Genomic DNA, 27,140 nt, shown 5'->3' with positions numbered 1-27,140 from the left:
CTTATACCACAAAAAACTAAATGGAATCTTTGACCTTAGACAACATAGCAAGTTTAATAAAATGAGAAGGGACCATTCAGCTCATCAGGTTGTTTGATTAGCAAATAAGCTAAAATATTCCAATATCTCATCCACTTTCTTCTAGGGTGCTCTACCATTTTGTCTCATTATTGCTGCTACCAAGAATAGTCAAGAGTACAAAAAAAGCTATGAAATCAGAAGAGAGTCAAATAAAATACTGACTTATGACACTACTACCAACTTCCCACTGTGACCTAACTTTACCCTGTAATTCAGCAAGCATAGTCAAGCTATAGGATGGATGATTCTCATGTGACAGAACTGCTAATCCAATATCCCCAGATTATGTAAGAGAGATCTCCATTTTTTCCCCCCCTAGAGGTTTCAAATTTCATTTTCTGCTTTCAGAATCAGCAAATCCTACTGTTGCTTCCACAGTATTGAACTTTGCAATTCTCATTGCCAACAATCATCAACATCTCAGTTGAGCCAACTCGAATTCACAGATTGCACTATAAAGCTAACTGGAGATTTCTGTCTGCAACACAACAGAATTTGAAGCCAGGATTATTCATGGGCCATAAAACTCTGCTTTCTTTACGACACATTACAGATGGTTAAGTCAGCATTTCTGTTCCTTAGGTTACCTGGACTATGCAAAGACCTCTCATTTGGAGGTCTTGGACACCCACCTCGAAAAGCTCTCGGTTTTGGACACTCTTCAGTGCCGCAATCCAGTCTTCCATCTCTTTACGATTTTCAGCACAGAGAATAAGCTTCCTGCATGGAGTGATTATCTGCATGGAACATAACCAATAAAAAAACAAATTTAATAATAAAAAAATAAAACCTATAGATATCTACAGAAATAAGCAATGATAAAGTACAATTTTTCTAAAACAGTACAACTTGTAGGCACTGCCACCAGGCAAAACCTTGCAGCGTTGGCTGTGCCAGTCTATGGAGTCATCCCTTAACCCTGCTTTAGTGGATTTCCTGACTCATCCATACATACCACAATGATGTTGAAAAGAACTGTGCATTTACAACCAGGCATGCAAAACTTTGGAGATTAATACCACCTTTAATCTGATAGAAGATGCAGGAAATTGAATCATTCAGGTATAATGGCGTTATTATACTGTGATTTTATGACAGCAGCATTTTGCTAAAGGTGATGTCTCTATAAGCAGACATGCAGGTTAAAAGAATACATGAGTGGACCGACCCTTTTAGGTCTTTTCCTCAAGACATGTGTATGTCTTGAAAGAATATTGATTGGTATGTGAAAGTTCAGATTTGTAGCAGGAGCTGACAGGGGGAGATGTTGTTTGTAATTGTGTGTAAAACTGCCTTGAGTATTAACCTTTGCAGTCGTATTTAATTTTCAATGTCACGCTACATTAGTCGTAATTAATTATTGAAAAAACGCCAATAATTACAGCAGTTATTTTTTTCAAGCACGTAGGAATAACACAGGCCACTTTTCTCGACCAGGCGACTGTGCAAATCGGTCAGAAACTTGCAGGGCCACCAGCGGTGGCCTGACGACCTATAGCACACTTTTTATAAGGCCAGTTTTCTGGCCTAACGACCGCAAAGGGTTAAGCTGGCACACAGTGAAGAACTGGAATTACGTCTGGTGAACCAGAAATTTTAAGCCCCGATTTGGATCCAGGTGTCTCAGTGGAGTGGAGCAATAGTGGATGCTCTTCAGAAGCCATTTTTTCATAAGACATTGCTTTTAACATGAATTCAATATTCACTTTCGCATTTGAACCACCATTGCCACAATTTCAATACTCGTGGAACATTCAGACTTTTCATCTCCATTGTCATTCTGTTTCAAATCTGAACTGTAAATATTCTAAATAATATTGATTTTACGTTGAAGCATTTTGTATGAGGTTGTTTTCTGACTGGGGCAAGCAGAGTTTGGTCTTTTGGAGCTTGTTATTGGCCCTTCCAGCCCAGATTGAGAGTCACCCAGGAGAGTGGTTACATGGATCTTTGTACTCCTAAGGTATACATGCCTGGGAGTTAACATAGTCACATAGCTTGCATTTTCTTCTCATTCTTTCATCATCCCTTTTGTGAATAACTTATTTATATACATGAAAGTACCTACAACCTAAACAAACCTGCCTGTGCTGTCCCTATGGGTGTGTAGGTTCTAGGGTATATAGTCAACTTGAAAGGAAAAACTACCAGTCTCTAAGATGCTGCAATAAACAGTGAATACAATCATGCAAACATTTAAACTGATAGAACAGGCCTTGATAATGTCGACATAGGGCTCTGATCACTTGAGACACATTGACTCCTACTGCAGTCTTTCAAAATGAACACACCAAACAGGCATCCATAATTAGCGCACTGTAGAAGACATGCAAATAATCATCAAATAAGCAACACACATTTATACGATGACAGCAGTGGGATTTGAAACTAATTATCCGGACCCCTGAGGCAGCAGTGCTAGCCATAGAGCAAGCTATTCATTCCCTGGACAGTTGGATTTCACATTGACCCTAATTAATCAGAATGAGATGAATCTACTGAAGCTAATTAATTGTCATAATTAAGGAGCTTTGCTATTTGCTATAATGTTTACCGGCATTTAGGAGGATTGATTGGTGATGGAGGAGAGAAAAATGTACAGGATGCGATTACCATCAAGAGAAGGAGTGAAGAGATTTGCTGATATTGATCTAGTACTCTGTAAACTGTGAGGAAATGCACTGCCTGGAAGGAGAGGTTGAATTGAGTATCGCTATCATGTTTGTGGAATACCATCCAATGGTGCGGAATCAAGAAAATAATATTTAAAAAAAAAAATAATTCAACTTGTTCTTTCACTGGATACAGGGATGACGGCATGTCTCTCAGGCCTCTCCTATGTAAGATGGCAGTCACAAATGAGTTGCTTTAATTTGAAATGCAAGAACCGAGATATGTCTCTTTTGACTATGTAGTTTAAAGAATATCTAACTATTGGAAATGTTTTGCAGAATATTTATTGCGAATATAATAAGACTTTGATTGATTAATTATCGATATGGGGAATTAGTGGTAGTCACATGGAAAGGGGTATCCAGGTACATAAAAGGTTGCGTGGAGCTTCTATAGCCATTACATAGATTTCATCAGATTTTAGATGGGATCTTTACACATGCACCACCAATGTGCCCCACTACAAATGACTCTACGTTCAGAGCAGATAGGCTCTGTACTGTCTGTCTTGTGCTTATTCAGCAGCACTGAATCCCCAACAGCTACATGATATTTGTCAACAGCAATGTATACTCAAGTTGGGGACTGGGCTGTCTGGGTGATTACAACGGAGATCAACAAGTGTTTGGCAACTCTTATTGTGGCAAGACCAGTATGCACTAAAGGTATGTAGACAAGGATACTAAACGGGAAATGTTTTCTCAAAGAGTTCTAAATTAATGAAAATACTTGTATTTTGCAAGCCAAGGGCTATGCTTAGGAGAAAAGCTTCCATCACAATATTTAAACATACTGTAAAATGCTTGCCCTTTAAATTTAGCCCCTTAGTTTGGGTCCACCGGCAACACAGGATGGTAATGAGAATTTTTAAGACTGCATGAAACCATTCATTTACTATAATTAAAGTGCTTTGCCATTAAAATGCTGCGTTGCCTGCCCAGACACCATTTTGCAATGTTTTTCTTTCTTCCCTCAAAGATGGTAGAACTGCTGAATCACAGCAATTTCTGTCCCCCCGGGTTTCCTGAACATCCTAATTCAGTCTATTACTGTATCTGTGAAATGAAAGGGGCGTTTTATGTTTCAGATAATACCACATTCTACTTTCTATGCTTTCCACTTTACAAAAAATAAAAAAGTTATGTAAAGACGTTTTCAAATCTTGTAGCTATTGGTTTTGTAATTTTAAATACTCAGAATATATAGAGTTGATAAAGAAATTATACTGACAGAGTTAAGATCTACCCTTCAAATTGATACACAGGCCACAGACTTTCAATAATGGATATGCATGCTATGGACTCTTATTTGAAAACAGTAAAACTAGATATATTACTTGTAGATATTTCATAACTATTACTTTCCGGTTGTCCCCGACACATTCACAGACACTTTTATAGTATTTGGAAGCTTACTCCAACACCTATGGAAATAAGAATAACGTTCAAAGTGCATGTATTGGTAAAAAACAAATACTGAATTTTGCAACTTATCCTGAGGTAACATTTATAAACAACATAACTCTCCAGCTGTGAAAACAACATGAATATTGAGTGAAGGACGATGACATTATACCCAGATAAATCAAAGCAGCAGAACAGCCAAAAATTAGGCTGAATTTGAGTTAAAAAAAAAAAGAACTAGCTGCACATATATGATGGCAGATTAAATCTGTGGCTTTCTTCTTTAGCCTAGCTATGTGCAAAAGAAAGTAAAAACCAAGGCTGCCACAGTCCGTGTGGGTGTGGGTCTGGTCACAACAGAGGAAGATTGGGTAAAAATTCTGTCTAGATTTTCATGATGCTAAACAAGGACACAACAATTATGGGACCAGGCAGGAACATGCATGATACCCAGATTGCCGACAGCTGGCATCATCTCTGCTTGCACATGGACATTGATTGTCATGCACTGAGATGGACTAGTGCAATGAGGACATAAAACAACAGAAATGGGTGCAATCCAAAATACATTGTGCTTTTATTTCAAACACAATTGTCCAAAAAAGTGCAGTGCAGAAATTGCCTTTAAATAAATAAATGATCCAATAAAAACAACTGCGTCTTCAAAATGGTGCTTAAAATCAGTTAATAGATAATCAATAAATAATCCATGGTAATAAAACCAGAACAATAAAACTGAATCTTTTCTCTCTCTCTTGTCTAAGCTTTGGTGCCTCTCTAAGTCTTCTCAACCCCTATTCACCCATCAGGTCTGCACAGCCAGGAGCATGGTCAACCTTTTAAAACTGTCTTGCACCCCAGTCACCTCTGCTAGTTACAGATTGGATGCCAAAGTCTGGCTCCATCCTCCTTCCACCACCTCTCACTGTCATCCATAAGATAACCTTTTTGCCCTTCAGTTACTCCTGCTCCCTGGATGCTCAGCAGGCACAACCCTACCCCACTTTATTCCTCCCTTCTGTTCATTTGTTCCAATTCTTATGCTTTTCAATCTCTCCCTCTCTGTCCTACTCTAACACCTTTTATGCTCTCATGGGTGCAGATGCCTAAATTAGAACTTGCAGGGCATCAATGAGGAAACCAGCTGAACTAAACCCACATTCACGTGCAAGTGTGACTAGCCATTTTTCCCATTAACCACTCTGGCGCCGCACAGCTATGCTAACTCACGCACCTACACCCATGGAGCCTAAGCCACATTGCTTTCATCTTGAAAACTCCGCACCACCATGGACCCAGATACACTTTACCACAGCTTGCTTACATGGTATCACCTGTAGGCTTGTCGAGTATATGTGTGGGCAAGTTGGTTATGAAAAGAGTGATCATGCATCCTCTAGATTGAACAGGCCAGACTCCCCACAGGGTCTCCACTCAATCAGAGTGCCAACACTGTGTTGAGTAAGATATTGCTACTTTATAAGAATGCAGACAACAATATATGTGTTTTAAGTGGCCGTATCCCAACTTGATTCATCTAAACGGGTAATGTGGATACTCAAGTAACAACACAGTTCCCACCTGGGCACCTTACGAAATTAAACTCAGGATGTTTGAAAGTAAAGCATCAGGACAGCTAGCTCTAACCTGGATCATATAGTCACTCTACACATATATCCACACTTTGTAGGATATACTACAACGCAAACTACAGTGGGACTGTGATCCAGTGGAGAGATCTAACTTGTTAAGGCAGCTGTAAGATTCCACAATTACCTGAAAGACATTTTAAAATTTGGCCTCACCTAAGAAGCACCATGATGACATACTCACAGCTCAAAATACCAAAGCAGAGCTCCAGCTAGAAGCCACCAGCAGTCACTGTCAGGAAGTGTGGTGTAAGTGGTTAAGGCTTTGGATTTCAAACCTTAAGGTTATGGGTTCACATCCCGCTACTGACAATGTGTGACCATGAGCAAGTCACTTGACCAGCCTGTGCTCCAATTGGAAAACCAATAGAAATGTAACTAATTGTATCATAGATGTTGTAAGTTGCCTTGGATAAAGGCGTCAGTCAAATAAGTAAATGTACAATTAGCTTTAGGAGTGTGATAAGGCAAGACAGAATGTTGGAACCTGACAAACGTGAAGAGCAGGAAACAAAGCCATTCAAATTTAGTTAGGCATGCAATCCGAAGGAATGCGAAAGCTGCATACTCTCAACAAAATTAAACAGAAATCAGATGCCTGAAGTGCCACAAATATAATTATAGAATTCTTTAGATTTTTTCTGCCCCAATCACTTGGATCACTTGCTCAATTATCAAAACACATTTATCTTTTAAACTATTATACTTTTCGACATCTTGACTTACAAAATAAAGTTATACTGTATATATATTAAAGCAGTAAAGTGTGTGTGTGTGTCCAGTCCCTCTGAGTAATTGGATTGGTCAGTTTAGCTTTGGTGTGATTGGTCAGTTTGGCTTTTGTGTTGTGCGTCTCACACTCGAATTTCCTCTTTTGACACAAGGAGGAGAAATGGCGTGCAGGGAGTCACCTTCAAAGACAGCAAGCATAAAAGTAGACAGGCTGCAAGAAAGCCTTGAAAATGATGAGAAAGTCTGAGAAGTAGGCTTTATGGGTACGTGCTTGAGAGAGGGAGCGTCAATGAAGACCGCGTCAGGCACATGCGAATACAGAGAAAAGTACCTGAAAGTGTGCAAGATGGAAAATATTTTTTAATTATTTAACAGGTAGCATGGCTAGTGTACACACACACACAAATACACTTGAGTGATAAGAAATTGCAAAGTAAACATGTAACAGAGAACACCGTAGAACACAAGGCTTAAAGTACTAGTCTGCTAGATGGAAAAATTAAAACAATAACAAAGCTGTTCAAACATTTTTACATGACATACATTGAAGGAGTGAAGGCTAAGCACAGGGGCGAAAAAAACTGCATCAAAAGAAAATTTAGCAATTTGTTCATTTCAGTCAGCCTATGCGTGCCCTTAAAGCTCACCTTCACCATTGTTGACCCTAGTCAAGCAGCTGCTTGAAGGAATTACAGTCTGGATTTGGGTTTCTAAGCTTGTTAATCCTTCAAACAGGTTGCTGAACTTGCATTGGCATTTGTTCAGCATGCACGCAGGCAGGCAATACCATGTCAGCAATACTCTACTCACGAGATCTTTCATCCATAATCTGCTTCATCCAGTTCAGTGAGGCGAGATGCTGAAGCCTGTCTCAGCAGCACATTACGTAAATCAGGAATGAGCCCTGGATAGAGGTGATTTATGAAGGGAACAATCATTTGGGGCTGCAAGTACTACATCAATACAAGCTACAGTCTGTCTCTTTTTTTCTCAGATAGGCTGTGATAGAAAGTATTAATCAATAAGATTTTTCACTTTGAAACAAGGGTGTACTTTCATTAGGACTTTACATCTAGACCATACTTCTTCTTTCGGCTGCTCCTGTTAGGGGTTGCCACAGCGGATCATCTTTTTCCATAACATCTTGACCATACTATTTTTATTTACTACTCTCTGTCATTTATTTATGTTATGATTTGATTTTTAAAATTTTTCCAGCTTTATTATAGATCTTTTTTGAAATGTCTATTTGTCATAAGAGTTTTGACTTATGTCGATTCTGACTTTGCAGTTTAAATAATTACTTGAACCATTAAAAGACATTAGTTTTTTGGGTTTTTTTCCATGTCTTTTATAAATGTTGTTTTTGTTGTGTAGGGTATCCATACTTTGTGGCAGTTGCATCCATGGCTACCATGGTCACTGACTAGGTGAGCACAGAAAAGATCAACTGCGTAACAGTATATAATGTCACCACTGTGCTCTCCCCGGTCATCCAAAATTGGGTAATAGGATTTTATGCATATTGCGTGCTAAGTTTTAGGATCTTTTGACTTCTCAGACTTCACGCTTTATATCCTCGACTATGCATTTTGGTTTCCGATTTACGTTTTTACAAATGATAGGACTGATTGGTTACAAACTTTGCTCAGTTTCTGAGTGTTTCATATTTTTTATCTCAGTTTAAAATCCATCTGCCTTTTCCTTCCAAGGCTAAACAATTAATTCATTTTCAATTATTCTATTCTAAGAAACAAATTAGATTAGATAAGCATTTAGTTTAGGGCATCAGAAGGAAGCATCGAACTTTCTGATGGCTGTGGACAGAAAAGACCCCCAGAGGTGCTTCTTAGCCTGTGGCTGAAAGTGCTCCAACCCAGGGCCTCCTGACAGGGATGGAGGTTATTTTTTATGATGGCATCCAATTTTGCCTCCATCCTCTTTTCCACAACAGTTTGTAGCATGTTCAGGGTTAGTCCTGTGGTGCAGCAGGCCTTTCTGATAGGTTCGTTCAGGCATTGTGCATCTTTTGAGCTGTTCTAAGAGACTGCAGCATAGAGCAATACCCTGGCTACTACGGGGTAACAGACAATCTCCAGCAGCTTGCTGCACACATTAATAGACATATTCATGAAGTTCAATCTGCTCTGGCCTGTCTTTTATAGTGCCACTGTGCTGTCAGACCAGTCCAGTTTGAGGTTTGCATAAACAGTGGAGGGTGACTGGTCTCAGAGGCTCCTTGGAATGCCAGCTCTTTTGTCTTCCTGATGTGGAGATACAGGTGGCTCTCCGTGCATCACAAGACAAAGTCGTACACAACCTTCCTGTACTCCAACTAATCTCCATTATTAATGTGGCCAATAATGTAGGAGTCATCTGAAAATTACTCTAGGTGGCAAGTACTGGTGTTGTACTGGAAGTCTGTTGTGTAGTGAGTAAACAGGAAGGGAGACTGGAGAGCTCAAGTTGCTTCAGTGATTACATGTCACCACCACAAATTAAAAAAACACTGCCGTGCTTTTAAATTTCTACACTTCCTCTTCATATCGAGTGACGAAAGTACTGCAATCAAATTAAATGATGGCACTTGGTGTGGGGAGACAGCCACTTTCTTTCTCATGGGGTTATGCAGGTTGAGGGTGGATGCCTCCAACAGAGGGAGGACAGCACTGTGGGAATAAACACATCTGATTGGTAACTGGCTTTAACTAAGGTGTGTAAGACTCCACAAGTTTTGGTTATTCAGGTAGACCAAAATGTGTCAGTCTTTAGGTCTAAGATACATCCATGGTCACCCATTCATGTTCATGCTAAAGCTATCGAGTCTCTAGGTGCCGTAGTGTTGGATCAGTACTAAAAATTTGACACCAGAATCTGAACCTCAGTACCATCACCAAAAAGATACCAAAGCAAGTGACAGATAACTAACAATCACCACCACCACCTTCTTCGTATCACAGCAGCCTCTGTGCTCAACCACACATTGCATGCCTCCCTGCCTTGCCGCACTCCAAAAAACAATACAATAAACAGATTACGGTGTCCCCTTTGTATCTCTAGCATGTTTAGATTAATATAGACATTAGAATTCTGCTACATGTAATGTGGTGGTATGGTGGGAGTTATCATACCAATAATCGACAGACCACAAGGTGCTTCAAAACTATTACTTGCTTACAGTACAGACTAACAAAACGTGGGTACTGTACCATTTTAAAAACTGGGTTTTTCAGTGCTCTTAAACTACCAGTACACTGTTCAACCCTAGAGTACTGAGGTGTTAAAAGTCTGGGCAGATGGACAGCATATATGTGTTAAGCTTGAGGTTTGAGTAGGTCAATCCATTAGGAACTTTGTGAGCCTCACCTACAAGAAGACAACACAAGGTGCTAATCCACTGTAGGGTACACTCACGCCAACTCATAAAGGACAGTTTCCATCCTTGCCTCCACTCGTTTGGTAACCCACTTATCCACTTTAGTGTGGCAGGTAGCTGCTGCCTTTACCTGTAGCGCTGAGTGCAAGTAGCAGCCACTTTTGTACACAGTGGCAATTCTTCAGCAGGCACACTTACTCACTAAATGTCACCAAGTAAACTAAGATGCATGCCTCTGGTATGTATGGAAAAAATAGGGAATCTAGTTTAAAAAAAAAAGAAAGAAAGAAAAGTGCATACAGAAACAAGAAGAATGTACAAATTCCACACCGAGATGAATCTGAAGCTGCAGCAGTACTAAGCACTGAGCAACTGTTGCCCAGAGTCCTTTCAGTTTCAACACATTCAGGCTTTGCAGGTATTTCAAAACATGCATGGGCTTTTAAGAGACTTTAGACTTGACAAGCCACATTATAAAACTCAAGGAAGTACTTGTGGGTGAACTTTGATGAATAGCCAAGAATGAAAAATATGCATTCAAAAGAAAGGACTGTGGTGACATTGACAGTCAGCTTCTTTTTTCAAAAAGTCGGGTTACTGGGAAGGACGCAGCCCAGTAATCTCTCATTTAGCAAAATTTAAACACTTCAAGTCAAGGGTGAATACTTGAACTAGATAAGCAAAAATAACAAATAGATACACATTTTAGGTTGTCATCCTGCAGAGATTGCCACAGGAACCTGGAGCTCCTTGCATAAATGTAAATGATTCTACTTCCACTATAACCAGAAAACTACAAGTGTCAGGAGAAGCAACCAGTCTCACCCATATAGAACAATGAAGACAGCCAGGTGAGTGAAAGAAAGAAAGAAAGAAAGAAAGAAAGAAAGAAAGAAAGAAAGAAAGAAAGAAAGAAAGAAAGAAAGAAAGAAAGAAAGAAAGAAAGAAAGAAAGAAAGAAAGAAAGAAAGAAAGAAAGAAAGAAAGAAAGAAAGAAAGAAAGAAAGAAAGAAAGAAAGAAAGAAGTTAAAATTTCAGACTAAGACAGAAAAGAATTTCTACCTCACGGCATGTCTCCCAGGCTCAAAACGAATGTGGCAGTGTGCTTTCTTCTTCTTCTCTTCCTAGGCATAAGCTGACTGCCACTCTGACCCTTGCCCCCCACGGCAGACACGTGTTCCCGTCTACTGAAAGCCCACCTTTGTTTGTGAATCAGAGTGAGGCAGCAGTTTGAAAATACTCTGCAGCTTAAAGGGCCAGTTTTTCCATCTAAATCCGAGTTATGAGGAAGTTGAAAACAAAAGCCTGCCACCCTCAAGTCACCACCTCCTCCCTTTCTAAACCCCTGCCTCTCAGGAACTGTCACGCGTCTCTCTTGGGCTTACCTTCTAAAAAGCTTAGATTTCACAAGCAAATGCTGTAATTTCATATAAAGCTGACAAAAGACACACTGGGTCAGTTTAATTTTAAAAAGGGCATCAGAAGGGGTCATATCAGTAGCAAAGCCTTGACGAGGATCTGTCACAAGTCAACCATATAAATCAGACAAACAGAGTGGGGAATCCAAGGAAAGAACAGCAATTAGACAATGAAGGAGTGAAGAGCAAAAAGAGATCCTTTCAGTGTGAAGAAACAAAGAGTGAACTTCATGAAGCAGAAAGAACAAACCACACAGAATAACGACCTAAAGGCATGTGAAGGACAAAACACCTGCAGAGATGAGCATGGAGGGGACCTTAAGGTGACTCCAAAGTGCCAAGAGAGGTAGAACATGGAGCAAACCCTTTGAATAAAGAAGGGATGATGAGTGGAAAAAGCAACTGTTATGGCCATGCTAAATGTAATAAATTTAAGTATTTTCTGAATTTATAATAATACAGGTGCTAAACACAGAATGAAAGAACATTCTGCTTTGTTCAGTCTTTATTGCTTAACAACAAAAACAACAACTTACAAAGAACAAGTAACATTAAGTTTTTGTGTTACTGTAATTTCCTTTCACATACTATGTATCTGTGTGACTACCATATAGATCCATGCATTGATCCATTACCTGAAGGCAAATTAGTCTAATGTAGGATGGCAGGGGATCTCGGCCACATCAGTACTGGTCACAGATAGGAGGACAGCCCATCACTTACACATATAGGTATCTACATTTTCTCAATCAACCCAACACACACATTTTAGTATGTGAGAAAATAATCTAATCAAGACTGTGACCAGGCTGCAAATCAATCCCAGCTTCCTGGAACTGTAAAGTAGCAGTGCCAGCTATTGTGGCACTGCACTGATCTGTCCCTTGCTACACTTTAATATATTTGCTGCTTTCTAATTATGTCAATTTGTTTCAAACAGAAGTTTAATTTCCAGCCAGTGACTCACTGAGGTCGGATTTAGGAAGTGTGAAGAAGCAAACACTGTCAAGGAAGTAGTGGGCAGAGGGACTAAAGAGATGAGCAGAGAGTTTGGAAACACAGGCGAGTTACTAGTGCTGCTAGAGTTACATATGCTTGTGGTATTGTGTTTTACACAATGGTCAATTGGGCAAGCCTTGCTACTAGTTTAACAGAGACTTTAACCTGTATAACCAAGCCTTGGTGGGCAAATAGGGTTTGCGTTTGACTTCTTTGTGCAAACACCAATGATCATCTCTCCCTAATGTGTTTTTGTTAAATAACTATGAGGACTGGTATTTCTTGTTCTGAATGCACAAGGGTCCCTCATTCATGTACTAATACTTGTGCCGTGTACCTTAAAGAAGGACTATACATACAACTCCTGCAAAACAGCATTATAATCCTAAAGAAGGAGACCCTGTGTTTGCTTTTGGCCATCTTTGTTTCTACATTAAGAGCACTAAAATACGTATTTTATGAGATTTGTTGAAACATATTTGTCTGTTGTATGAATTTGCAGCTCAATACGCTGACCCTGAAAAAAAAAACCAAAAAAAACTAATTTTAGCTTTTATACAGTCATTATTGTTACAAAATAGGATTCAGCTGCCCTGCAACCCTGCTCTGGATAAGTGGGAAAGGAAAATGGATGGATAGATTATTGTCTCACTTGCAGAATACAAGGAAATTCTTCCATCCATCCATCAATCTGTTTTCTAGATCCGCTTTATTCTGAGCAGGGTCACAGGGAAGCTGAGGCAGGAACAGACCGTGGACAGGGTGCCAGTCCATCTCAGGGGTTATATCTGCTAAATGAGAGAGGCAACATGTCGCCACTCTCTGGGGTAATGATTACTAAGAATCCTTGCATCAAAATGTCAGCTTTGCTTATATGACGACATTTTTCAACATGATCCACCATTAGAAAACATGATAAAGTAGCAGATTTTGTAAAATGATTATGAAAGAAGAGTGGTGAAAGTAAATGTTCACATTGATAACTCAAGTATAACAAATTGTTGCAATAGATTACAGGTTGCTGGTACTAAATGTTTATTTCTTTGGTCCTATTGATGTAAAATAAAAAAAATGGTTTTCAATCTGAACATATTCCATTTTTAAATATTTTTAAATAAAAATTCAGATTCAAATCCTAAGACTTTCGACAGTTCTACCAAAGATCCTCGAGCCCTCCCTTCCTCATCTTCTGTCTCACTGTCTTTCTAGACAATCCACAAATGAGATACCTATCCCATGGTGGTCCCTGTCTTTCCACAATGGCATATACCAGGGGTCCCCAATTCCAGTCCTGGGAGGCCGCAGGTTTTCATTCTAAACTTTTTCTTAATTAGTGACCCGTTTTTGCTGCTAATTAACTTCTTTTCAATTAATATCATTTGACTTGTCCTTGAAGACTCAGACCCCTTAATTGTTTCTTTTTCCTTAATTATCAGCCAAACAATAATGAGATACAAAACCAGCAACCTGTGTCCATCATACAATATCTGAAAAAAAGAAAGATGAAGTTCTCAGGAATGTTAACCTGGTCAGGTCCACAAGACATTTTAACAGAGCTCTTAGGAAAGAAAAAATCCACAATTTCAGAAATGCATGCCATTGCACAATGAGAGAAGCAACAAGCCATGGAATTAAAGAACAAGTTTAACTAACAAGAATCAGTGCCAAATTAAGCAACTGCTTGATGTGAAAATGATTTGAGTTTGAGGACATGAATTAGTCAGTCTTTTGTTTACTCCACATTTCATTTCTATTTCAGTGCCATTTAAGGAAAGAAGTGAAGCAATTCAGAGGAGCAATGAAGAAAATTCAGGGGTACAAATCTTAAAAAATAAGTCAATCAAAATGAAAGGAAAAGAAGTTAATTAGCTGCAAAAATTGCTCACCAATTAAAAAATTTTAGAATGAAAACCTGCAGCCACTGCTGCCCTCCATGATCAGAGTTGGAGACCATTGGCATATACATTTGATGACTTAAAACCAAGTAATTCATCCTGTCTTCTGGAGGACTTATATGAGATTTTATTCTGCATGTACTTCCTTGATGGCACCCTTATACCAAATATATTGGTTTCATAACTTCTAAGATGACACTAAGCTGTGAAGAAAAGATTTCTTGACATACTTAAGACAGAAAGAACTTTAAGGAATACAAGCTATGGTTTTATATTCAACAGAGGTTTGGATTGTCTGCCTAAGGAACTGTTTGTCAACATATGGAAAGATAATGGAAAATGAAACACTTGTAAAACTAAAAAAGCTACCACAGGCAGCAGGTGTGCAAATAACCAGGGATCCCACAATGCAATATTATTTAAATATCTGGGTAAAAACAATATTGCTTGATCCTGATGGTTCATACATTCCACTCTAACAGTACAGCAGGTAGTGATCAAGGCTTTAACCAACAGAGGTCACTTGTAGGAGTAAATCAGGTAAGCTGAGTTGTGTTTTCAGTTCAACATAATGAGGTTCCATATTTTATTACATTTTTGTTTATCATGGTGCCAGAGGGAGGCAATGTGTGCAGAACTGTAGTAACTACATTGGGATAAAATTGATGAGCCACAGCATGAAGTTATGGGAAAGAGTAGTGGAAGCTAGGTTAAGATGGGAGGTAATGATAAGTGAGCAGCAGTATGGTTTCTTGCCAGGAAAGACCACCACTGATGCAATGTTTGCTCTGAGGGTGTTGATGTAGAAGTTTAGAGAAGGCCAGAAGGAGTTGCATTGTGTCTTTGTGGACCTGGAGAAAGCATATGACAGGGTGCCTCGAGAGGAGCTGTGGCAGAGAAGTACGTAAGAGTCATACAGGATATGTACGAGGGAAGTGTGACCATGGTGAGGTTTGCGGTAGGAGTGACGGATGTATTCAAGGTGGAGGTGGGATTACATCAGTGATTGGCTCTGAGCCCTTTCTTATTTGCAATGGTGAGGGACAGGTTGACAGACGAGATTAGACATAGACATAGACAAGACTATGATGTTTGCTGATGACAATGTGATCTGTAGCGATAGTAGGGAGCAGGTTGAGGAGACCCTGGAGAGGTGGAGATATGCTCTAGAGAGGACAGGAATGAAGGTCAGTAGGAACAAGACAGAATACATGTGTGTAAATGAGAGGGAGGTCAGTGGAATGGTGAGGATGCAGGGAGTAGAGTTGGCGAAGGTGGATGAGTTTAAATACTTGGGATCAACAGTACAGAGTAATGGGGATTGTGGAAGAGAGGTGAAAAAGAGAGCGCAGGCAAGGTGGAATGGGTGGAGAAGAGTGTCAGAAGTGATTTGTGACAGACGGGTACCAGCAAGAGTGAAAGGGAAGGTCTACAGGACAGTAGTGAGACCAGCTGTGTTATATGGGATGGAGACGGTGGCACTGACGAGAAAGCAGGAGACAGAGCTGGAGGTGACAGAGTTAAAGATGCTAAGATTTGCATTGGGTGTGACGAGGATGGACAGGATTAGAAATGAGTACATTAGAGGGTCAGCTCAAGTTGGACAGTTGGGAGACAAAATCAGAGAGGCGAGATCACGTTGGTTTGGACATGTGCAGAGGAGAGATGGGAGAAGGATGCTAAGGATAGAGCTGCGAGGGAAGAGGAAAAGAGGAAGGCCTAAGAGAAGGTTTATGGATGTGGTGAAAGACAACATGCAGGTGATGGGTGTAACAGAGCAAGATGCAGAGGACAGGAGGATATGGAAGAGGAAGAAGAAGAAGAAGGTGTTGCATGTGGTTTAGCCAAGCCGGTAAGAATTTCACTGTATTCTTTAGAGATGACAATAGTGCCAATACTGCTTCTGCTAATAATCAATATTCAATAATGCATGACACATAAAATTATCCATTTCTTCATCCAATATCCTCTCTGTTGTGTTTTGGGAAATATTTTAAATTGTTATGTCATTCACTTTAAGAATAGTACATAGCTGAAATGGTTTCCAAATGCCATATGCAGTGACTTTATTCACTGTTCTCCAGTCAATGGCTTGCATGTCAGGAAAAAGAATTTGGTTCTTCTGGTTTCTTCACCAAAATGGAAGGGAGAATAATTATCAAGAATGCAATTTGACATGACACAGCTCAAATCTTCTTTAAAACAACTGTAATATAAAGCTCCTCTAATTAAACAGAATCTGTAAAAATATATATGTGGGGTATGACAGCTTAACCCGCTGATGTGATGGCTGGCCCAACTGAAGTAAATAAGCCAAGGTATGTCAGACACAGACTTTGTGAATCACAAACATCTGCAGGAAGGCCTAACGTCACCCGTATTTCCTGCTAATATTCCTCCTACTTGCAGTAAGTCACAAGTTTGAGGTAGACATTAAATAATTATTTACTTTAGAAATTAGAAAAGCATAACACACTGGCTAAAATGGTATTAGTCACTGCTCAAAGTGAACAGAGTATTTCACGGACTAATATTCTTTAAATAATTTTAAGTGGCATCAGCACAGATTTGAAGAGGGCAGCACAAAAGGCTTGGATGTAATTAATGTAGATATTTCCATCCGGCCATTTTCAAACCACCTTCACCCATTTCAAGGTTGACATTTGCACCACCCGCCCATCACAAGTCACTCTCTCTCTTACATGGGAAAAAATGACCATATGGCAATGGAGATGCTGAATTTATGACAACAGTTATTTTTTCCCCCCAGTCAAAATGAATGAAATCCTGGGGAAGATGACCACCTTTGAGGCTACAAATGATGCAGCTGCCCTCTCTGAATCTCTGTACTAGTAAAGCAAAATGCTGGGAATTAGAATATTGGAACAGTCTAGATGAGAATAGGCCATTCAGCCCAACAAAGCTTGCCAGTCCTATCCATTTAATTCTTCTGAAAAAATACCAAGACTAGTTTTGAAAGTCCCTAAAGTCCTAAGGAGGCTTCACAAAGGGATCAGCAAATTGGGATAATTCAGGCTGAGAGGTCCATGTTCATGAAGAGGGCAGATTCCCAGGCTGCATGCTACCTTTTCCCAACAGCACAAGTTAAGTGTTGCATGCCACACTAGTGTTTCTAGTAACAAACAGATGAGCAGCAAGGTGCTTGGTTTCAGCCAGAAGGTCAGTACTGGAAGAAAGGCTGAAGGGGGCAGCATTGTGATTAGTCTGACAGCTCCCATAGTAAAGGGAAAAAGGAGGATGAAGCAGAGGCAGCAGATAATAGTAATACTGGTTTGACAGATAGATAATAAAACAGGATAACCAAAGCCTAAAAAGGAACATAAATGCTCAGCTAGCTCTGCAACCAAAAGCACAAATACAAAATAGTACAAAGCACTGTGGACTTTAGAAAAGCATTTGGTTTAATCTGACTTCCTGGTCTGAAACAGAAACCCCACACAAAGCAGAATGGGAGGCAGGGTATACAGAATAATTAAATGCACAAACTCGGACAGAATAATCAGCATAAAAATAAACAGGAGGCCTCTCAATATCGAAGAGCTGAACAACTCAGCGATAAACATGTCAGTTAGCCAGGCACAGAGCTGATGCATAGTTGGAGAGCGGAGTTCAAACTCATGGACTACAAGGTCAAATGTGCCCTGTGTGCACACCTATCACCCTTAGAAAACGTCCTTCTGGGACCCCAGAGAGAAAAAGAACCCTGAAGATCAATATGGATATAACAATAATAATATTCTTTATGTGAAAGAGCAAAAAAAAAAAAAAAAAGTGACAAACAAAAGTACCACTCCACCTTGAATGGGAGCAAAACGGAGCACACAATCAGCGCTACCCACCTAGGCTGCTGACTTTCATCCTTGTTGTCCAATGACTACCTGATAAAGAACAAGTGCCCAGAAACAGTCCCAGTCCATAGTGTCTTCTGTGATGGGCCTTAGTTTTAATTAAGAAACATACAATAAACTTAATGTTTCTGTTGTAAATAGTCATGTAGTCAAGCGGCACTTAACTTCGAGGTTATGAGGTGGTGTAGTGGATGTTCTGGTAGAGAAATGGTTGCACGACTATGTGGCACACAGTGCTCATGGAGTGCTACGTGGCCTTTGCATGTCTCTGGGCAGGGGAGGTTGACACGCCATTGTTTTGTTGTCGTGAAATGGAAGAAGCAGATTGGTGAAGCCACTAGATTTTGGGTTGCAGTGCTCATGAGCAAAGTACAGGAGTGGTTATCAGAGAGGGTTGAAGTTTGTACATTAAAGGATGTGCATACATGCACATATGTAAGCTTGAGTAGCGAAATATACCCAAATGAAGCACGTACCATACCACGTGTGAAAGAGTGTGTTTTCATTATAAGGGACAGGACAGGAATCAGAGGGGATTGGAGGACAAAAATTCCATGGTCCTATAAAACAGGAAAGCAGACACTAGAGGTTATCTTTGTGTTGTTTGTCTGTTGTCAGTGGTTCTTGCCTTAAAGTCCTTCTGAATTACTTACAGAAGAGAAGGGAGTGTATGGTACTCATCAAAGACTCCTAGTGGTAAAAAAGTGGGGGTAAAACTGGTGAGCTCATTGCTGACTTATTTTTTGTGTGTGTTGTACTTCTTTGTTTTTCCCCCCCCCTCTTGTTTTCTAGTTTTAAAGCACTGGAACAATGTTAAAAAACTGCTGATGACATAACATTGAAAATCACTTTTCTGACACTTTTTAATAAATGCTCTTCTGTTTTCTTTTGTCTGTGTGTCTTCCTCACTACCAACCTCCCTTTTAATCTCAGTCATGAACTACAAGATGCCCCATAATTAGGTCGGGATTTGTTTTGCACAGGGTATCACATCTCCCTACCCAGGACAGCAGAAAGGAGCAAAAAGTGTGCAGAATTCAGTGACTTTACAGAAACACTATAAACAGAATCTGCTAAGCTGTCTATATAGAGAAGAGTGTCCTTGAGGCCCTCCAGGCAGAATGCTTCTCCCACAGATGGCAGAAATTCAGTTTCAAAGAACTTCTAAAGAACTAGAAAAAAGGAGACAGTCCACAAGTCATCATGGCTATATTTCTCACCACCAAAACCAGATACAAGTCCAAACAAAAAAACAGAAAAAATGAAATTACAGAAATCAGACTGGAATCAACACAAACTCAGTGTTGTTTTCAGTCTGAAGTCGGAGACTACTTGAGCCATGAGCATGGGAAAGGTGCTATATAAATAAAATGTATTATTATTAGGGATGCACCGATATGGGAATTTTGGGCCGATGCCGATATCCGATAATGTCTATGGACTTATCTGCCGATGCCGATACTGATGCCGATATACATATTTATAAGATACAGAGAAAAATTAGACTTGATCTGTCTGGACAAGAATTACAGACAAAGTGAACATTTATTTGTATAACAATTTTGCACACCACATTCAATCATTAAAAACAAATGATATCTGCCACATTTAGCTGGCTACCTGTTGGTTATATGGGTAACAGTTCTACAGGTTTTTGCTTTAAATAACTTTTCTCTTTCTTTTTGATGGAACAAATACAACAAATTCAACAATAATCGAAAAAATGAAAACTGAAAAAAAATGGTAAAATGTACAATTACAATGAAATAAGCAATACAACTTAAGAATAACAACTTTTGCAGATTATTTACAATCATTAAAATGGCTTCTGCTCAATCACATTTGACTGGCTATCTGATCCTTTGTTTTACAGTCTGCAGTATTAAATAGTTTACCACGTAACATTTTTTCTTTCTTTTTTGATGGAATAAATCTAACCAATCTATAATTTTAAAAATCAGAAAAGCGTACAACAGTAAAGAAATAAGTAACTTTTTTTTTCTGGAGGCTTATCATTCTTTTCTATTTTTTAAGCATGATGGGGAGGTTTTTCTTAACGAACAAGAGCATCTCTGCCTTGCCACAGGAAATTCTGTTTCTCTTTTCGTTGATCACATTAGAAGCCAAACTGAATAATCTCTCGCTATCCACGCTAGTACATGGGGCTGACAGGAACTTGCATGCTACTTTGGCAATGGTAGGAAACCGACTCCAGTTGTTGTTCCAATATTTCAGTGGATTTTCATTCCTCGGGATTGGTGCTTCAGAAAGAAATCCCTGCACCTGCCAAGTAGCATGCATACATATACAATATTATATTCTGTGTCATCTTTCATATCTAAAAGATAGATCTGCATTTTGGCTTTTACCAGGGCTGTCAGATTAAGATTAGAATCCTTACAATAAAAAAAAGTATATGGCATTTGAATTGAATGCATGTCTGTATTGTATTTGCTGTTTTTTGAAACATTTTATTATTAATATTTTTGCTTTTCACTGTAGATCAGGGGTGTCCACACTTTTTCGGCTTGCGAGCTACTTTTAAAATGACCAGATCGAAATGATCTACCTACATTAAAAATTATATATATATATATATATATATCTGCGGTGGGTTGGCACCCTGCCCAGGATTGTTTCCTGCCTTGTGCCCTGTGTTGGCTGGGATTGGCTCCAGCAGACCCCCGTGACCCTGTGTTCGGATTCAGCGGGTTGGAAAATGGATGGATGGATGGATGGATATATATATATATATATATATATATATATATATACTGAGTATACATTATACATAAAATATATGTTGTCATACCTTGCATAACTGAATAACCCTTATGGCACAATAACAATTCAATACATTTATGGTCACTACAGTACTTGGATTTAATAATCTTCACATGGGAAAAGGCTGACTCGCATAAATAAGTAGAGCCGAATAATGCAGTCAAGGAGGCAGCACATTTCCTCATTTTTGGGAGCTTTTTCTCTGTAAGTTCCAAAACTGTCCATGAGCCTCAGACTTCAGCTGAATGTGAAAAATGACGGCTGTCCGATTAACGGCGATTTTAGTTCCCTCTCCTTTCTCGGATCGCTCTTCGGAAGGAAGTCAGTTTCGTAGTTTTTATGAACAGTTTGAAAGTGCCTTTCCACATTTTCCTTGTTTGGAATAGCAATGATAGATTGACATATCAGACAAACGCACTTCGATTGTGACATTGTGAGTAAAAAATCCTCTTCCAATTCCACATCCAGCCCATACAATTTTTTTTTTTTTTTTAAATCCCTTCTTTAGTCGATATAAATTGGAAGGCTAACTAGATCACAGCCGGAGTTTTGCAGTAGCTCGCACGTTTGATCGTGAGTGCGGGATGACTAGTGTGTTAGAAGAAAAGAGATCTCAGACTGGCCGCCCTGTATGTCAATCAAGTGGCAGATGCCATAGGGAGGATATATGATAGACTAACGTTTAAAAAAAATTTTTTTTTGAATGCAACACGATCGACGCATTGGGCATGATCATGATCTGCTTACAAGTTGCTCATTACTGCTTAAGAGACATAGTTGAAATCAGTGTCTTCCATGAATGTGATTGGCTGTCCCACAAAAAGCAACGCAAAGAGAAGTAAGACACAAACCGCACTGGCACTTTCTAAAGACAACGTTCAAAAGAAAAACAAACAAAATTGTCAGTGATTGCTCAAACAAAGTAAATGCAGTCATTTTTTTTCTTTTTTTCCTAGAGGCCAGAGGACCTTATATCCCTTTGTCTATTTTTTACAGTAAATAAACTGAAGCATTGTGACCCTTTAAGTGTTTTACAAATGAAACAAGTGTATTAAATGTTACACAAAATACTTGAAAGACCTCAACAAAGTATTATAATCAATTATTAGCAGACAGCATTTTTCAAAGTAACAAAAAAATGTAAAACGAGTTTGTTTATTTATGAAACTATTTAGTTAACACGCACCAAACAAAAATATGAAGCAAAGAAGCATAGGCTATAGTTGGCTCAGTCGCTTGATGAAAATTAGCAATCTTTAAAATGGTTGTGTTTAACACAGAAGATGCCGACCGTTTAACTAATGACTAATAACAATATGGGTTAACAATTTAGAAATACGCATAGACTGATCCTAAAAACTTACGTGCAAAAAACAGATCTGTAAAATCCCACAAAAGTGTCCAGCACGTCTTAAGTAACATGAAGCCAAAGTTAGTGCCAGGTAAAACCAACAACCGCTCTTTTTACATTCGATTGCCGTTTTTCTTTCTTGCCTTCCAAGATTTTGTATACATTCGAATTATGTTAGAATAGTGATATTATATCCGACAGCCCATGTTATTTACTTAAAACAATGTTGTAAAGATCTCCACAGAGCTTTTTTTTTTTTCCACTCACCTCAGTTGTCATCTGGCTGTTTTCCCGAGGCATCAATGTGTTCTCTTCAAGAATTTCGTTGTACATTTCGAAGAGCGTGCAAGCCACTTCGTCATTTCTCTTGGCCCTTTTCTGTTGTGGACCATCTATCTGTGATTCAGTCGTCTGTATTTCGTTCGATGCAAGTTCCACCTGAGCTTGCAACATTTTGAATGCCAGTGATTTTACATCTGCATCGAAATAGCGGTCTTTGTATCTCGGGTCTACAATAGTGGCAACACAGTACATGGATTCTTTGTAAATCTCAATGAAACGATTGTTTACAGCCTCCAAGAGAGCGCTTTTACTGGTTTTGACTCCGAAGTCAGTATGAGAACTTTTAGTCAACAGTCGTTTTAAGGCATTAATTGAGGGAATAACGTTAGAAGCCAAGGCTTCAGACTGGCAAATTTCTTTTGTCAGTTGTTCAAATGGAGCAAGGAGTGTGATTATGTTCTCGATCAAACCCCACTGATTAGGCGTTAGAGTTGCAGGTAACTCAAAATCGGAGGCATAAGCCCCAAGGGCTCTTTTCAGCTCCAGCAAGCTTTGCAGCATATAGAATGTGCTGCTCCATCTAGTCGAAACATCTTGCTGAAGCATTTTCGGCTGCATACCAAGTTCAGTTTGTATAGTTTTGAGACGCGAGTTGGCTAATTGTGAATGCTTAAAGTGACCGACTATTTTTCTGCCGATCGCTATTGTATCAGAGACACTGCGCTGGGATAGTACGCCATCGTTCACGGCAAGCTGTAAAGTATGAGCCATACATGGCAAACTTGGGATCCCGCATTCCTCCATAGCCTTTGCAATGTTGCGTGCATTGTCTCGTAATACTACATGAACATTCTCTTTGGGTATTTTCCATGTTTCAAACATTCTTTTAAAAGCTACAGAGAGTGCAGCACCCGTGTGTGATCCGGAGCATTCTTGGGCGTGCAAGATTGCTTTCTGCAATTCAAACTTGCGGTCGATCCACTGAGCAGTTAAACTAAGCATACTAATAGCACTCATATCAGATGTCCATATATCAGTGGTAAAGCTTATGGCTGTGACATCTTCAGCAAGGAGTGTGTGCACATGACTTTCCACAATTTTATGCAACTCTGGAAGCGCTATGTCCGAAAAATAACGGCGACTGGGTATCTGGTAACGGGGCTCGAGATACTCAAGCAGCCTTCGAAATCCTGTATCTTCGACAACAGAAAATGGCTGATCGTCCAGAGCAATAAATTCCATCACCTTTGCAGTAATTGTTTTAGCTTTAGGGTTGTCTTTATCAAATTTCTTTGATTTTTCAAGTAACTGATCAACACGTTGATTAACAGCAGTTTTTGATTTTGTGCGTGGTGGCGCAGGATTCTCCTCTTTTGCTCTGAGGAATTCTGTATATTTGTCGGGATGGCGTGTCTTCAAGTGTGTAATTAAGTTGGTGGTATTGAAATTTCGCACTTTGGTCCCTCCACGCAAAACATTAGTCAAACAAGTGTTGCAAATGGCATATTTTATGTCACTCTCACTCACTTTGAAAAACTTCCACACCGCAGACATTTTCGCACAGTAGCCCAGCGTCGCCTAAACGTCCGGCACATCCGGAACACAGTGAATGCGTCATCAATATCGGTTCGAATTATCGGTCCAATTTAGTCATCGGTCCGATGCCGATAAAATTATTTTAACCCATTATCTGCCGATACAAATATAAATCCGATATTATCGTGCATCCCTAATCATTATTAGGTAATATAAACAACCATGTGGACAACACACAGTTGAAGAAGTGAAGATGAACACGCACTTTCAACTGATCTAAGCAAATCAGGTAATTCTTCACTAACCTCAGCATTCCAAAACTCTCAAAAGGCTCAATATGAATTCAAAAACTTCACACTTCCAGCCTAGAAGAATGCCCAGTTACCACAAAAGCAATATAGTATAATGAAGTAAAAATTATACAGCCCTCATATAAATTTTTATATTATATATAAACGTCTACGCGTGGAACTGTGTGCATCTGTCTGTCCAGCCTGGAAATGTGAGGCTACAGCATGATACTCAAAGAAAGCGGCTCTGTCGCCAAAGTGAAACCGCCGACAAAAGAGAAACTTGCTTAGCCGCTGATACACAAGCGAGGCGAGCACATCGGCAAAACAAAACCTCCAAGGCCTCTGATAAACAACGGAGGCAAGCATGTTGGCAAAACAAAACTGCTGAGGAAAGAGGACCTCACTTAAAACGAAACCTTCGAGGAGAGAGAACCTTGCTTAGCTGCTGGTAGACAATGGAGGCAAGCCCATCTCCGGTCCTGTTCAGCCTATATACATTGGACTTCCAATACAACTCGGAGTCCTGCCACGTGCAAAAGTTCGCTGACGACACTGCTATCGTGGGCTGCATCAGGAGTGGGCAGGAGGAGGAGTATAGGAACCTAATCAAGGACTTTGTTAAATGATGCGACTCAAACCACCTACACCTGAACATCAGCAAAACCAAGGAGCTGGTGGTGGATTTTAGGAGGCCCAGGCCCCTCGTGGACCCTGTGATCATCAGAGGTGACTGTGTGCAGAGGGTACAGACCTATAAATACCTGGGAGTGCAGCTGTATGATAAATTGGACTGGACTGCCAATACTGATTCTCTGTGCAAGAGAGGACAGAGCTGGCTATACTTCCTTAGAAGACTGGCATCCTTCAACATCTGCAATAAGATGCTGCAGATGTTCTATCAGACGGTTGTGGCGAGCGCCATCTTCTACACGGTGGTGTGCTGGGGAGGCAGCATTAAGAAGAAGGACGCCTCACACCTGGACAAACTGGTGAGGAAGGCAGGCTCTATTGTAGGCACAGAGCTGGACAGTTTGACATCCGTGGCAGAGCGGCGGGCACTGAGCAGGCTCCTGTCAATAATGGAGAATCCACTACATCCACTAAACAGTGTCATCTCCAAACAGAAGAGCAGCTTCAGCGACAGACTGCTGTCACTGTCCTGCTCCACTGACAGACTGAGGAGATCGTTCTTCCCCCAAACTATGCGACTCTTCAATTCCACCCGGGGGGGTAAACGTTAACATTATTCAAAGTTATTGTCTGTTTTTACCTGCACTTTTATTACTCTTTAATTTTATATTGTTTTTTGTATCAGTATGCTGCTGCTGGCGTATGTGAATTTCCCCTTGGGATTAATAAAGTATCTATCTATCTATCTGCAAAACGAAACCGCAGATGAAAGAGAACCTCGCCTAGCCACTAATGCACAACTAATGTGATTGATTGATTGAAGATCCAGAATCCATGGTTTCTCGGAGCCAGGGGTTTTACAGAACGGGCTTACACAGCTAGTATATACATACAGTATATATATATTTCTGTAACTGCTCTGGAAAACTTATGTGGACTAGAAATGACATTTGATTTGACAAAATTGGCTTACCTACATAAAATACAATAAAGAAAATGTCTCAGTAACAAGTTTCCTGTTTTTATACAGGAGGTGCAGTCATCTCAATTTGAAATAAGCAAGCTAGACAACTAAGAACATCAGGGGATGGGGGTGTGTTAGGGTCAAAAACAATTCAACTGTTATGACAAGACAGCATTTACTGTAAATTAATTGGCTTCTACAGCTCATCCCAGATTTCCACAGTCCTCCCCAGGTGTATGTCACTAACCAAACTGAGATTCATTGTTTACATCCATGTAAAGATAATGAAGAACGACACAAAGCATGAGCCACGCCAGTTCAAACACTAGCAAAGGCAGTTACTCTGAACTGATATAAAAAGCAAAGCAAAGTCTTGAAAAGGCTTCTGCAAATTTGGCCTCCTCATAGCCAGACCTGTCAGATACGTAAAGAAGAAAGGAGCCACCTTTGAACTAATGTTGGTAAGTGATAGGACAGGAAGGCACAAAAGACTGGCATCTCGGGCATAGTGCTAGTATGAAACATTTCATGAGAGAGTTAGCAGATCCATCTCTGGCAGGCTGCATAGCAAGAGAAAAGGAGAGAGCAGACACAACAAGGCACAACAGATCGACATTTGAGGCATAGTGCTGGTACAGAGCACAACATGAGGTAGATCTGAGACACTGAATGCAAATGAGAAATGAAGAAAGCTGAAACATGAGAAGGCACAATGGACTGGCATCTCAAGGACAGTGCAGGCAAGGAGAACGTCATGAGATAAAACTAATCCAATTATGGCAGGCTGAGTGGCATTAATGTGATAGACCTAGGCACTTCAAGTCGTACAGTGGTGAAAGACAAAGTTAGATAATGCCACCACAAATCCAATGAGACTGTAGTATTATATGAAAATGATTAATCCAAAGATACATTTTTGACACATGGCAGAACAAAGTGAAAAGTCAAACATACTTTTGGAAAGAAGCCGAGCAGGATGGACTAAAGAAAAAGGATGAGACAGAATAGATACTTCAGATTAAGTAGGAAAGCACACTCTGGACAACCTTAGCCAACTCAATGTACCTTGACCTCAGCCTTGAGAACCGTAGCAAACTGCTTCAAGCTACATACTGCCCTTCACATACTGAGTTGCTCTCCAGTGCAGTATCAGTGGCCCACCCCAATCCCCCACCCCACCCCCCCTTCTCAGCTCACTACTTTTTA

General features: G+C 39.9%; 1 protein-coding gene across 6 annotated transcripts in view; it reads right to left on the bottom strand.

Annotated features, from left to right (window-relative positions):
* The window catches only part of LOC114646550 (diacylglycerol kinase delta-like), a 133,967-nt gene that overhangs the window by 65,065 nt on the left and 41,762 nt on the right, over positions 1-27,140 (bottom strand). For 5 of the 6 annotated variants that reach the window (XM_051923580.1, XM_051923577.1, XM_051923576.1 and 2 more), the window contains one exon: positions 714-818. In XM_051923580.1, coding sequence (XP_051779540.1) covers positions 714-818 — 105 coding nt within the window. Of the gene's footprint in view, positions 1-713; positions 819-10,975; positions 11,219-27,140 lie in introns of those variants that run through there. The other variant, XM_028794799.2, reaches the window with a different exon arrangement.

The sequence above is a fragment of the Erpetoichthys calabaricus genome, chromosome 2 (genome assembly GCF_900747795.2).
Source record: "Erpetoichthys calabaricus chromosome 2, fErpCal1.3, whole genome shotgun sequence".
In the NCBI taxonomy this organism is placed as follows: Eukaryota; Metazoa; Chordata; class Cladistia; order Polypteriformes; family Polypteridae; genus Erpetoichthys; species Erpetoichthys calabaricus.
The sequence above is the reverse complement of the archived record's forward strand: the minus strand, read 5'-3'. Positions and strand labels throughout refer to the sequence as shown.